This window comes from Pyrus communis, chromosome 1, assembly GCF_963583255.1.
Source record: "Pyrus communis chromosome 1, drPyrComm1.1, whole genome shotgun sequence".
Lineage (NCBI taxonomy): Eukaryota > Viridiplantae > Streptophyta > Magnoliopsida > Rosales > Rosaceae > Pyrus > Pyrus communis.
Window position 1 is genome coordinate 9656598 of NC_084803.1, and position 14725 is coordinate 9671322.

General features: G+C 38.0%; 3 protein-coding genes across 4 annotated transcripts; 2 read left to right on the plus strand and 1 right to left on the minus strand.

Moving 5' to 3' along the window:
- The first annotated feature begins 627 nt into the window (after positions 1-627).
- Positions 628-3529, plus strand: LOC137709367 (uncharacterized). Of its 2 annotated transcripts, none has more exons than XM_068448470.1 (8): positions 628-1076; positions 1728-1811; positions 2052-2086; positions 2193-2304; positions 2424-2509; positions 2804-2915; positions 3029-3184; positions 3303-3529. In XM_068448470.1, the coding sequence occupies exons 1-8, from the start codon at positions 876-878 to the stop codon at positions 3378-3380; spliced, it is 864 nt and encodes a 287-aa protein (XP_068304571.1). In that variant the 5' UTR covers positions 628-875; the 3' UTR covers positions 3381-3529. The 2 variants fall into 2 exon arrangements, with proteins under 2 accessions (XP_068304571.1, XP_068304563.1); XM_068448462.1 differs by having other exon boundaries at positions 629-1076; positions 2418-2509.
- Positions 3530-5759: 2230 nt separating this feature from the next.
- Positions 5760-7686, plus strand: LOC137715829 (ABC transporter I family member 1-like). The gene is made up of 3 exons (XM_068455180.1): positions 5760-5962; positions 6136-6229; positions 6740-7686. The coding sequence occupies exon 3, from the start codon at positions 6903-6905 to the stop codon at positions 7587-7589; it is 687 nt and encodes a 228-aa protein (XP_068311281.1). The 5' UTR covers positions 5760-5962; positions 6136-6229; positions 6740-6902; the 3' UTR covers positions 7590-7686.
- Positions 7687-9625: 1939 nt separating this feature from the next.
- Positions 9626-13328, minus strand: LOC137717310 (glycerophosphodiester phosphodiesterase GDPDL7-like). Its single transcript, XM_068456624.1, has 10 exons — positions 13250-13328; positions 12848-12987; positions 12443-12739; positions 12251-12360; positions 11637-12138; positions 11508-11549; positions 11135-11416; positions 10820-10962; positions 10226-10709; positions 9626-10045 (listed from the first exon to the last, which is right to left on the minus strand). Exons 2-10 carry the CDS (start codon positions 12975-12977, stop codon positions 9714-9716), a joined length of 2322 nt encoding a protein of 773 aa, XP_068312725.1. The 5' UTR covers positions 12978-12987; positions 13250-13328; the 3' UTR covers positions 9626-9713.
- Between the last annotated feature and the right edge of the window lie 1397 nt (positions 13329-14725).

Genomic DNA, 14725 nt, shown 5'->3' on the forward strand with positions numbered 1-14725 from the left:
TATTATGTGAATTCAGCTGCTTTAATTGGTTTATGAGGGGTTTTTTCTAGTATGATCTAAGATTATTCATTTACTTCAAATATTTGACTTTTTTTTTTGTCAATTTACTCATATAAATATATTTAAAACGTTTAAATCGTGCTAGCACATCGTGATTCAAAAAATATCTTCTTCATACGCGTGAAGGCTTGCATGAAAGGTATTTAAAAGGAATTGTTATTAACACTCCAAACTTTCTATATTAAAAAAAAATATACAAAAATGTAGAATGAGATTTTTGAAATGTTAATAATAATTTCTATTTAAAAATATAAAACATTTGGTCAGGAACAAAAAAAAAATCATGAAAGCCTATATCCATGACGTTATGATTTGATGGCCACTTAATGGGCCCACCAAAGCATGATCCAAACGTACCGATTGGAAATTCGAACGCTTGAGGACGACGAAAGGTAATAATTAATATCAGACGTGCTAAATAATGGAGATTATGATTCTCACCCATTCTCTTTTTTATCTCCTTCCGTCATTTTCTTTCGTATCTCTATTTTATATTTATTTTTTTATAAAAAAAATTAACATAAGATATTAACATGATTTTATCATATCGTTGTGTCGCTTCTAGTCTGAATTCTGACTTAAAAACGTTCAGTCATAACAGAATCCTTCTCCCAGTAATTGGACTACCGATCGACAAACTTAGACAGTAACATGTGCGCTGCTGCAGTCAGCACACTCGTCAAACAATATTGTACCTCACCAATAACACGCGGAGTACGAGTATCCTACGCTCTGGACCACCGTGCCATTCAGATCTGCAAGTACAGCTTTCAGCGAGATTTTGGGCGTCTCTCGCTCCTCTCTCTCTTTAACCAATGGGGAAAAAACCCAGTTGGGTTCCTACAGTGGTAACGCAGGTGAGTCTCTGCTTTTGTCTCTACCTTGCTTTTCAGCTGGGTCAGCCTTGGAGCTCTGTCCGCCATGGCAGAAGTGAGACGAGGCCGCTGGATATTTACTTCATCAGCGTCGGGGGAGGATTCCGGCCTCCCACCGGACAGACCCATCTTCTCAAACAGGTCACTTTCTTTGCTTATTGGAATTTCAATGCTCCTTATTGGGAAACGCGCATAAATAGAACTTTTTACAAATCGCAAATAAAATTTGAACTTTTTCGATAAAAGGGCAGTAAAGCGTGTTTTATTAACGTCCTCTTCAGTGGAAAAAGTGTTATTTTCATTACAAATTTGTAGAAAGTTGTATCTATGTATTCGATTTCGTTCTTGTTAGAAAATATGAGGATATTCATTGGCTTCAAGTTTTGATGTATGTGAAATTCAAAACTGTGTTTGTTGAGCAACCAAAAGTAGCAGAATGTTTAATCTGTTTCTGTGGGAGTAAATCCTATGTCGTTTTTTTTTATTGGTTTACAGTAAATACTATGTTCTTGTTTGCTGAGGAATCTTGTATTCACCCTTGCCTTTGGTCTAATGCCGTCTGTAAAATGCGAGAAGCACATCTACTTGTTCGTGTGTAGGCAGTGGCTTACCGGTTCTAATTTTTCATTTGCTATGTACCAATGGAGTCCAAGAATTTAAGGCTGTCGGTAGAAATGTGTTGTCGGGTTTGATTCTTAGTATTAACCTTTGGTTTTGTGTTTCTTTAAGTGAAAAGAATAGGGGACTGACAGTATTTACGTGGTTTAATTGTGCTTCTTCCTGTTGGTGAAGATGGAGAAGGTGGCCAAGAAGTACAAGGCAGAGTTTGTGGTGGACATTAGCAATCTTGGGGAAGATGATCCGCTCATGCAGAATGTAAGGTTGTTCTTCTCTTCACAAACTTTTGTGCTGCAAAGCCTTTTTCGGAATTATAGAAGCGTGAAACTGGTAGCGTGAAAGAAAGATATCGTAGGAATCATGATATAACAGGTCTAATCGTAAAGTATATCTTTGTACTTTACACGAATAGATAAAGTTGATAGATTAAGGCTAGGAACATGTTCCTTTCTAAGGCTTCAACTGTTGGTAACAATGCTGGATATATTCACTTTACAGGGTACCCTGCATTTCTCATCACTGAAGGTTCCCTGGTACGCCGTCCTCTATGCAATATTTTACATAATGCTGTAATTTTTTTTTTTTTTTTTAATCTCAGATTCAGCTGTGCTGTTTGCACCGTTAATTTTGCACTTGCAGGTACACCACCCGAGTTTCAGAAGGAAAAGGCAGAGCTTACTTCCAAAAGATGATTAAGTTACCTTGCGAGAAGACCTTGGATGTCATTGTGGTGGATACTGGATTATTACTGGTATGTTCTAATTTGTTTTTCGGTTTAATCTATCCAATCATGTTTCACTTTAGCTTTCAATGTTTTTGTCTGTCTAATAACTCACTAGGTCCTTTGATTTTGAATTTTTTAAGGTGAAGAATTTGACCGTGGGTTCATTAAGCGAAGTTGGAAACAATCAATTACATTGGCTCAGAAGGACACTGGAGACAACCGGTAGTAACTGGTAAAATTAATTATTGTATGGCCCTGCAGTTTGTGATTAACTTCTTCTGTTCTTCACTTTCTGTTCTTACGTGCTAGCGATATTTCAGAAACACAACGAAGCTTGAAGAAATTGCGAATGTTCATGAGTCATATTGTTTCTGATTAGAAGTTACTGCAGTATTGGCAATGAAACTCTGACACTAATTTTCCATTCTGATGCTTACATGAACTGGAATTGCTGCGGTATCTCAGATATGGCGCCATCAAATGGTAACTAATCTTCCAATCGCTAACTGGCTGTATTTTCATATAGGCGCATAGTCGTTGGATTTCATCCGCTGGCTATTTGTGAAGATGTTGAGGACAGAATGGAAGCAAAGCAAGTTTTCGATTCTCTACGAAGTACTTTTACAAAATTTGAAGTGGTATGAACAAAGAGTTCTATGTATTCACTAATACCATGTTTCTGCACCAGTTCCAAGTAAAATGCAAAATCCGTTTTCTAAGTCCTCACCCGTACACGTCTTGTATTCTCCAGAATGCATACCTAAGTGGGCAGGGTTGCGCTAGCAGCACCGGATTAAGTAGTCTGAGCTACATCAGGAACCCAGGCAAAATGGCAGCACCCTCTGCCCGATTGCGCAGGAAATTGGAAGACGGGTTTCTTCTCCACAGAGTCAGCTCATTAGAGATTGTGAGCATTCATTTCTTTAGCTGTTTCATTACAAAGCTTTATTTGATAAAATTTGCAGTCCTTGGCAATTTGTCCATCGAGTTCAACATGTTCATTCTTCCGTTGTTTCGGGTTGCAGGAAACCTACATTGTTACATCAGCTGGAGAAGTTGTGCATAAATCTGTACTCCATCAGAGAGGAAAGGAGATCATGTAAATTGTAACATTCTTTTTGCAGAGACTTCATATTTTTTTGACAATTTGATTACATCATTCACTTTTGCTTTCACTTCTTTTCAATGCTTCATGTAAAACCAAAAGGCAAAATTTTTGAGTTCCACCCAAGAAAAGGGAAACTTTTTGCAATGTGCTTTGAACTTAGTATCTTATTTTGATTTGCCTCTCGACTTTTAATTTGTTTATGAGCCTAAGTTTTTAACAACGTGTCAATTTGGCATTTACAGTTAGATTTATCAATTTTTCATCCAAATTGAAAGGTTTTTTTTTTTCATCTATTCAAGTGTGGCCGAGGGCGCAAAAGATGATCAACTTGGCAGGAGGGAGCAAATTGAAACGTTTTAGAAAACTAGGAAGGGTTGTAGGTAAACTGAAAACTTGAGGGGTATTATTTTTTTGCCCGTTCAAGTGGGAAAAACCCAAAGAAAATGCGAGTAACTTGACAATAGGGGGCAGGCTTATAACTAAATTGGAAGTAAATTGAAAGAAGTTCAGAAGTTGGGGCCTTGAGGGGTACTGGGCTGTTGTTATGAAATGACGCAAACACCCTCCAATACAGTCCAACATGTGAGGGCAAAAAGGGAAAAAAAGAAGCCTAGAGGCAATATAAATATGTAGGTAGCCCTCAAAATTAGGTCTTCATTCTCACTCCGATTAAAGAATGAGGCTCCGCTCCCTCTGGACCTTTTAGAGCCTGTGATTTCTCCCCCGCCACCATCACCACCTTCACTACTACTACTACTCTCTCTCTCTCTCTCTCTCTCTCTCTCTATCTATCTTTTTCTCTTTCTTTTTCTTGTGGGTATTTATGCTATGAGGCTGTGACGATGACGTTGTTTCGGAGTGTGAAGTCGGTGCATCGTGAAAGGTGACGGCTTTCGTGGCGGGGCAACCCGGAATGGCCTGTGAAATGACGGTTTTGTCCTCTTCACAGGCAACCGTGTTTTGGTTGCAGCCACGGCGGCTGCCTCCCTTTCCCCTGCCGCCTGACCAATATTAACCAATCCGAGCCTCCGCATTATCTTCTCTGAACTTGTTTATATCGTCCTTTGTTTTCAGTGAAATTTTTTGTAAAGGTCGCGTTTTCTCTTCACCCATTTGCTATTACGCAGATTAATGAAACCCAGTTGTTAAAAATTGGAAATTACAGGTTAATTTTGATTTGCGGGCGAGAAAATAATTTGTATTTTACCTGAGTTTTGGGTTCTTCAGATTATATATAAAAAGAAAAATCAATAGTTCAATAGTTGTGAGCTAAGCCCTAGCATTTTTCTTACTAAAATTAATGGGAAATTGATGACCTTGACTATTATTACAACGATCCAAATTTCTGATACAAGACGTTATAAGATTCGAAACAAGCCACACTAGTACATATCACACAATTCATACCTTATTTATACGTCACTAGACATGCCACATCATTCATATGTTATAAACTCGAACACGCCACACTAGTACATGTCACACAATTTATACCTTATTTATACGTCACACAATTCATACCTTATTTATACGTCATTAGACATGCTAGATCATTGTCAGACTCAAACATGCTAAATTTACACCACACTATTGATACGTTTCATGACTCGAAATATGACACAATGCTCATTGCAATAGCATGACGATTTTGATTGACGAGCAATAACTATGAGTTAGCATGAAAGATAAAACCACTTAAGCTGAAAATAACGTGTTAATAAGCGATTAAAAACAAAAAATTTATGTCAATTTTAGGAGTGTGGTCAAATTAGAAAATTTTGATGGATTTGAAAATACCTTGTTAAATAACATAAATTTTTTCTATGAATTTGAGAGTAGTTGATATAAATACTAAGGCTAAACTGTTAATTTGCCTGCTGAACTATCACTTAACTTTCAATTTGCCCCTCTAATCTTTTTAATTGGAAAATTAAGGATTTAAACTTTTTTTTTTTTTTTGCTGATTTTCCCCTATAGTTAGTTTTAATAGATTTCATTCAAATTAATGTTAACTCTTATCACATGCGCATCACGTGACTCTCCTTTGTGGATAAAAACGTCACTTCGCTAGACCTTCATACACAAAAACTATGGAATCAAACATATTTGTATAAGTTTATATTTTAGAAATCCAAGGTTTTCAATTATTTTAAAGAATGAAACGACCGAACTACCCTCATATGTTGTGCATATGCTTCCATTTAACAGAAATTTGGATGGAATAAAAGAAAAATTAACAACAGGGCAAATCAGCAAAAAAAAATTAATGTAAGTTCTTAATTTTCCAATTAAAAATTTAGATGAGACATTGAAAATTAAGTGATAATTTAGGTGACAAATCGAGAGTTTCCTCTAAATACTAATGTCATAAGAATCGGCATCAAGAATCCCACACTCCCTGTGATATATTTTCACGCCGAACCACTAAAGATGAACAGTCCATAAACTCAGACGGAAGAGGAACAATCCCACGCCGCCGCACCACACAGAGGAAAACAATCCCACGTCTCCGAAATTGGCACCTATCTCCGCCGCCAAACCCGCTCAAACAAGGACTTCGCCGTGAAATCGCTCCGAGTAAGCAATCTTTCGTGTTCGAATCATTTATATAATTCTATGGTTGAATAGAATTGTGGGTTCTTGTTAAATGTGGATTTTTGTGTTTGAATATGTTCATTTCGTCCGGGTAGTGATTTCAGTTGACCATTGGGGTTTTGCTGGTTTTGTAATTTTTATGCTTGGATTCGCAGAAAACTGCGAGTGCTTTGTCGCATTTGGAACAGGCTTCTTCTGCTGAAGCTTCTAAGAAGTTGGAGCCGCTGAGAGAAGCTATTGTGCATAGGGGTAAGGATGTCAGGCTTCAAATGGCCATCTATGTCACTCAACTGTTTCAGGCTTCTAGGCCTATTGTGCATAGCTTCACCATGTTTGATTTCACTGTGTACTCATCATTTGAATGATCCTATTTTGCTTCAGAACATTTTTAAACTCATTAGCAGCACATTCGTGGAGCTAGCCGATATGGAGTTGCACTTTGTTCTTGATGGTTCCGCGTATTATTTGGATGCTATCTGAACTCTGGGGATTAATACTAATTTGTTATGAACAAATGGTTATTTTCTTATCATTTGAGGAGGAAAATAAGCTTACTTGTTGATTTATGTTCTGTGACATACGAAATCAAATCATTCATAAACTTATAGATTATTTGATCTTTTTTTCTTTTTCGGTTATAATGCAATACGGAAGAACAAACCTTGAGCTTGGAAATGAATCATGTTTCCTTTTGTTTTATTAGTTGAAACTTGATTCAAATGCTCATTTTCGATTTTTTCCTCAAACTTTCGGTAACAGGAATTTTCTGATGAGAGTTACCGGCTACTTCCTGCATTGTCTACTAATTGGAACTTGGTTTGGCCGACGGGATTTTGAACATCGACCAAAATAATACACACTTCAGAAGGCCTCCGCGTTGTTCCAGATTGGTTGTAATTTTTCTATTTCATACACCCCATTGATGTCTCTCAGAAAGCCTCCGCTTCCCCGTCTCCTTCTCAACAATGTCTCTTGCATGAGGAATGCCCAACAAATCTTGAGACACGTAAATGCCTCGGTCCATGATGGTGGAGCACTTGTGCTGATGGGCACTAATGGCTCGGGCAAGACTACCTTCCTGCGTATGTTAGCAGGATTTTCTCGTCCTTCTGCTGGTCAGGTCCTGTGGAACGGGCACGACATCACTGACTCAGGAGTTTTCCACCAGTATAAGCTTCAACTTAACTGGCTCTCCCTTAAAGATGCGGTGAAAGAGAAGTTCACAGTTCTCGACAATGTTCAGTGGTTTGAAGTTCTCGAAGGCAAGGAAGGGAATTCACTGCCGGCTTTGGAGCTAATGGGGCTTGGGAGACTGGCAAAGGAGAAAGCGAGAATGCTGTCAATGGGGCAGCGGAAAAGGCTGCAACTCGCGAGGCTGCTGGCAATTGACAGGCCCATTTGGTTGCTTGACGAGCCTTCGGTTGCACTGGACACTGAGGGCACAAGGCTGCTCGAGTATATCATCGGAGAGCATAGGAAGAAAGGCGGGATAGTGATTGTGGCAACACATCTGCCAATTGACATTGAAGATGTGACGTATTTGAGGCTGCCTCCAAGGTTCCCGAGGAGGATGACTCTAGTAGATATGCTTGATCGTTCGGATTTTTGAATTTATACCTATTCTTTGTCATTGCAAAGAATGCAAGTATGCAACTATGTTTACATGTTTCTTTTGTTACGCATGCTGTGAATGTTTGATTTGCTTATCAATTTTTTCAAGAACCAGGTATTTAAACGGTAGTTTATATGTTATAATACAAATAAAGGAAATGATAAATTTTTCTTGTTCCTCCACATATATTATGACACGCAAAGTAACTGATTGAATACCGAAAACTTAAAAAAAATTCTCAAAAATTGAGGATATTACATGAATTGAAAGTTTAGGGGGATTGTGACAAAAAAAAGTTTTGGGGGATTGAAAAAAGTTCCGAAGTTCAGAAATGGGATGTTCACGGAGTGGTCATTGGCATTCCCATAATGCCCCCCATCTTTTCGGGATATAACCATCGGGTCCTATAGTGTTCCCATGATCAGATTGACCAAAATACCCTCACTCGGTACGGAGCAAATATGAACAAGGGGATGTGGCGCGGCGTCTAGGGTTTTAAGGCTCATTAGTTTAAGAATGAGGCTCTGCTGTCAGAGAGGCCGTTCCGGGTGTCCCTGAGGGTTGTTGCCGCCCTCTCTGAATGGCGGCGGAGCCGATGATTTCACACACCCGACCATATGTTACTCGCACCCAAACAACCCTCTCTGCTCATCCCGCTCCTCCTCCTTCATCCTCAACATCATCATTATCGTCAAATTCCCTGCTTCTGATTCTGTCTGTCTGTCTGTCTGTCTCTCTCTCTCTCTCTCTCTCTCTCTCTCAAAAACGAGGCGGTGATGATACTTTTAGCGACTGTAAAACCAGGCGGCGGGAATGCGGAACAGGGTGCCTTGGCGGGGCGACTCGGTTTCTCCGGCGGTGGAAATGACTATATGTCCTTTCATCCCGGCGGCAGCTGCCGTATTCGCAGCCATGGAACGCTGCATTTCCTTCCCTCTTTTTATCTGAGCAAAGGCGAATCTGAGCCTCGTCCTCTCCCTTTTTTAAATTTCTTAACTTTTTTTCGTTGCTGAATTTCCATATTTTGTTGAATAATAAATATTTCATTTAATCCGAACTTTCGGTTTTTTGCAGTGAAGTTCGAATCTCCTACTTTTGAAAATTTGAATTAAAAAAGAAACAAAAAAAGAGAAACTCGATAGAAGTTCAATTTTTTGAACCAATTGCAGGAATAGTCTAATTTATTATATTTAATTATTTAATTATCTTTTTGCTTTTTTTTTTTATTTTTATCTTTTTGTTATTTCTCGTAGTTCCTCTTACTTTAAACCCCATTTATAGATTTTATTTTTAATTTTTTTAATCAACCTATATCATAGGTTAATTATATTTATCTATCTATATGACATATTCTTTTTTTATAATCAATCTGTCACAGATTAATGTGTCTTGCTTGTAGGTATGTTATGTTTTTTTTCTACCTTTTAATTAGGTTTCATATCTCACGTATATGTATTATATACACTTATATATTTGTTACTTGAGTTAGGATAAAATGTTTTGCAGATAAATTTATGTTAGTATATTAGTTTTTTTGTTATAAGATATTAAATATATTCTTTTGGAGTTGGAAAATGCATAATATTAGAAGATTTTAATTGATTTTTAATATTTTTAGAAAATATAAAATGAGTATAAAAGAAATAAAAACATATAATTAAACAACTAGACTCATTTCTAAAAATACTATACGTTTTTGGACCTGGATCTAAAAACCCCAAAAAAAAAAAACAGTCATCTGACTTCTAAAGGATAAAAATTTTGACATTTACTTGATATGAACTTGCGAATGGTATGAACGTACCTTCAAATTAAATAAGTTGATCTTGATAAGTGATAAAATAGTGAGACAAAGTCCGATTAGTATCGATCGAACCGGTTCAATAGGTTTTTTTTTTTTTTTTTTTCGAGATTTTTCAATCGAAATCGGTTCGATTTGATTGATGATTAGTGTGAAAGAATTTGAATGAAAATGTAGCATGAACAAAATAAAATGAAGAATCATATCAATTAACTAGTCAGAAATTAATCCGTCTAATTTTCCAATATTTACTATACTATATGAGATGATGTTATGTATGTTACAGACTCGCGTAATATTAGATTAATTCGTAGAAGCACTTAATTTGCCAGCAAAAGCACCATCATAGCAACTAGACAAGCACACCAACTGGCCCCGTTTGCAAAAGCACTCGACTTTTCATCAGAAGTTGAAGGAGCAGGTGGAGATTTGGAGCCTGAATCAGATTTCCCCGAGTCGGAGCTGGAGTCCTTCTTCTTCACCACTTCCGGGAGTGGTGGGTCAACCACCTGCGAGGTTTGAAGCGCCGGGCTTGGGGCTTGTGCCGGAGACATTGCCTCAGGGGCGATCAGGCTCGACAGTGAACCTGGTTCAACGGGCAAGATTGCGTATGGTATGTTGGCCTTGGGGTCCACATCAGTGCATGGGGATCCTGCAAATTCATGTTGAAAATTGTCGTCAGCGGTTTTTGTAATTCGGTTTGTTTAGCGTACATTAACGTATATTGAGTTCGAACACCTTCAAACGACTCATCAGATACGTCATGATGTTATTTTCAGGTGTTCGTATTCAATAGGTTAAAATTCTGCTGTAGAAATAGTAGTCTACTTACTCATATACTTGCTGGCAGTTCCGGGGAAATCGGTGACAATGCCATCAACTTGGAACCCTTGAGCGTATGAAGCAATCTCCGTGATGGGGTCCGAGAAATAATCAAACATGAGACTGACAAACTCGTTCTTCATCCAGTGGGCATACACGGAGATGTTTGCAGCCTTCATTTCGTCGACAACGTTGGTCGTGCCAGAAATGAAGTAATCAGTGATCTTGACGATCGAATCCTTGGTGACGATTACTGCATCTGCGTACTTCTTGATCTCCGCTACAGATTCCTTGGGCGCATCGCTTATCTTCTCCTTGATGTTGAACACTCGTTTGTAGTTATTCGCGTCTTTAAACTTGGACAGCACGGAAGTGTCATCCGATTTGATCAACACTTGCTGAGTGGATTGCTTGTCGAGTGTGGCATTGCTCAAGGCAGAGGATACAGCTCCCACAATGTCTAGGCCTGCCTTTGATGCTAGGTATGCAGCATTCTGAGAATATATTCGCGTGTTGTCAGTTTTCGCGCACAAACAAATAAATGTAAGAAGAGTTTGAGTATCAAAAGTTGAAAACAAATGAAATTTCTGGAATTAAACTTTACCTCAATGTTGATCAAAATTCCAGTAACTGCATTTTTCTTTGCAAACTCCAGGAATTCTTTGAGGGTCACCAGTTTGCCCGCGTCCTTGTTAGCGGGGTTTCTGACAATTTTTTCCTTGGTTCCGTAGGGGCTCTGTATTTGTGCTGAAATAAATAGCCAAGTTGAAAACCCATTAGTACACTTAAGTGTCTCGTCAAACGTTATTTGACCGTTAAATTTAAGTAATGTAGGACACACTCTAGAGGTTTCATAATTTCACAAGCTTACTATTTACTAGCAAGTAGCAATAACAAATTTTGGATTATAGAGGCTTACGTTTCAAGCTCTGAATATCGCTCCATGAGAGCTGGAAGGAGAAGACTCCAGCTTCTGCTTGAAGTTCGGGGATAGTATCACTATTGGTCATGAATTGGCTCAACGCGTTAGTGCCCGAGTTGAGGTCTATAGTGTCTAAGCAGAAAGCTACCCCATCGCTTGACATTTGAACCGAGCAATCGATTATGTCAGCCTCATCATCTACGGCCTGCTTGTAAGCAAGGTCTGTGCTGCCGGGATAGATTCCACTAGCTCCATTTCTAGTTATGATCAAAGGAAATCCTGCAAAATTCGAAAATTTTCTCAGGAACTTCCCTAACGACCACATCGCACGATTCACAATACAACGCCATTTATGAATCTAATTAATTACCTTTCTTAGGCTTGGTACCGTTCTTGTCCTGCGTAAAGCACGCTGCAGCACGAAAGCATTGGCAGGTGAACTAGGTTATAAAATAAAACATTTGCTTGTAAAATTATGAATGTCTGATATGATATTCACCGATGGCTTCTGATGCTGTAGGAGGGAAATCTGTAAGCACACCATCAACTGAAAACTGAGAGTTATCGACAAACTGCAGGTACTCAGATGTGGGATCGAAACTGTAGTTATAAGGGAGGATAACGTCATTGGCAAAACCGGAAGCATGCACTTCTAGCCCTTCTTTGTGAGCATCATTCACAAGCGTCGTGGCAGCCTCCAAGTAATTGTTTTTGTTTACAGGCCATATGTATTCTTTCGGAACAAGGATTCCAGCTGCAACTGACTTGATCATTCCGAGCTGCTTCACCAGTGCGCTGTACTTTTCCTTGGTTGTCGGTTCTGTTTCTTCGGGGTAAAGGAACTGGAAGATGAGCTTTGTCTTCATTTTGTTCACCTTTCCACCAATGGCTTTCAAGAATCCAATCTCCGGAGATGAGATGTAAGGTATGGGTGCGAATTTGACTGCCTTCTCGACAAATGATACCATGCTGATCTTGTGCTGGTTGTAAAATGAATCGTACTGCACGCAACACAGAGAAAACATAACATCGAAAAAAATGATTAGTGACTACCGGAGAACAAACATCAGCTCTACAAATTAACTCAATGACAGTACAGATCAGGAGAGATACCGGCACGTTCAACCAGAATTTATTGGGTTTAGTTTCCAAAACATCTTCGACAGTAGCGATTGGCATCATACCATCGAACTGACTTGGTCGCGAATAAATGTTTTGAGTCACTGCAAAAGGAATTGAAGAACATAAATGTGAATGTGACCGTTTAATTGCAAGCGTTCATGATTAGGTTAATTTGAGACTTACGCGACACGTTGGCTAACAACTCATCAGCTGTGAAATCCAACGCAAACCAGCCGCGAATATCCTTCCCGTTCACATTGTAAGTTTTCTGGCCGTTAGGGAAGAACGTTGATATAGTTGTTGTATTATCAAGCAGAATGTTCGACAGGCATATTCCGACATTGTCTTTCGATAACTGAAGATTGCAGAAGAAGGCGGAGCCTGGCAAGCTAAGAGTCTTTGCCAAATCGTTCGCGGGGATGCTGGCTTCCGGGAACAGCCCTGAAAGCCCACCACGCGCTATAACAAGAGGCTGTTGACCTGCAAATGTTTAGAAACAATTTTGTTCTGTTAACATAAATTATGAACTTAGTTTCTTGAGATGGTGAATTTCTTAGGTCCAAATCGTAGCCGAAAAGTAGTTATTACCGGTTAAAGTCTGCCATTTTTTCGAGGGAGGCCCCTGAGCCTGAGGTGCTGCTTTCTGTCCTGCATTTGGAGGTTTTGCTGCTAAAGACGAGTGGATCAACAAGGAAATGAAAAGCAAACACCTTATCATCTCTTCTGCCCTGTCGCGATTTCGATTTAAACAAATGTATCGATAACATGTTAGTACTTTTTCACATCCGAATTAACGTGTTACAAAACGTTCACATTTTTCATAATTAAATTTCCATTTAATTGGACAAAAACACTATTTGGTTCACAATTATCTACAAAATCATAGATCTACATCTAAAAAACATGAAAATCCGTCTTTTGACTTAATATCATCAAACAAACAATCAATCCAAACATTAACAACATCAGAACAAAACAAATAGAACTTACTTGTGGAGAGCAAACACTCCCCGTCAAGTTTGTGCAAAACTATCAAGGGGATGCGGAGGAAAAAATAAAAGAAGGTGGTGGTAGGAGGGGGGGGGGGGGGGATGGGAAGAAAATTGAGAGATGATGAACAAAATTTACCCCCAAATTGCAGCTACAAAAAATTTACCTCCAAATAGGTGTTTAGGTTTCTTTTTTTACCATTTACTTTGCACACATTTGTCGCATTAATACCAGTCAAGGAATCACTATTTAAAGGCGTAGCTGGTTTTATTAGTTTTCTGGTCAAATTTGTGTATTTACTATTTTTGTGGAGTGATTAAGTTGGATCGCTGTAATTTTTGTTTCGAGAGAAATAAGGTAGAAATCTGTACTCTCACTTTAAAACCTCAACCGTTTTTTGAAACTCCTGCGTTTTGCTAAATTTAGGCGTTTCTCGAGCGATTTTCAAATAACGCCCTCCTTTTATAATTATCTCATCACGTAGCAACACGTAATTGATTAACTGATATAAAATTAAATATATTATATTGTCTAGTCGTACATAATTTTGTTACTCGTAACACCAAGTATAACTATTATATTAACCACAGTGAGAACCATGAAATGAAAGCTTGTATTGATATCTTCTAAGTTCGAACCGGTTACATAAAAATTATAGAGAGTTTACAAACAAACAAACTCTAAACTCTTCTAACAAACTCTTCTAATAGCTTTCATCAGCTAAATCAATCTCCGCCATTCAGTTATAAATAAATCTCCATTGAACATCTGTTAATTCATTAGTCAAAACCAATCTCCACCATGGCAGCTTGGACAAATTTATAACTTATGCTAAGTACAACTATGCACATGAAAGAATCACGTTATTTAAACAGAACTATAAAGTTGCATGGATTTCCTATTTCACTTTAAAATAGACGGAAAGCTACAAACGTGTGTTATATTAATTAGCGGTCAATATCACTTTTTATATATGTATTTTTCAATCTCGAAAGCTATTTTGCACCCTACTTCAAAAGAAAATCACAAACGGGCACTATTATTTTGAACTCTTATTACATGAAGCCGTGATTACTACTATCAAGATATAACATTCAAGCTTAAGTAACTATACACGTTGTAAAATACTTGTAGCTCAAGTAGTAATAATATTTATCCACACTTTCAATATCGTGTGTTTAAACTTCCCGTTAAGGCTTTGAATGTGAAATATGACGTCTACTAGTGTAGGAAGAGGTTCAACATCTTATGAAAAAAATTGATAAAGATCATTTTTGAATGAAACTATTATTAGCATTCTAAATTTTTTATTCTACACTCATTGCATGTGTATTTTTCTTTCTAATTATAGAAAGTTCAGAGTGCAAAATAAGATTTTAAGAGTACAAATAAACACATTCATATTGATGCAAACATAGTACCTAACAAACTTTAGAAGTTCACATTTTTTTTCTTTCAAAAAGGGGTCAATTGGTG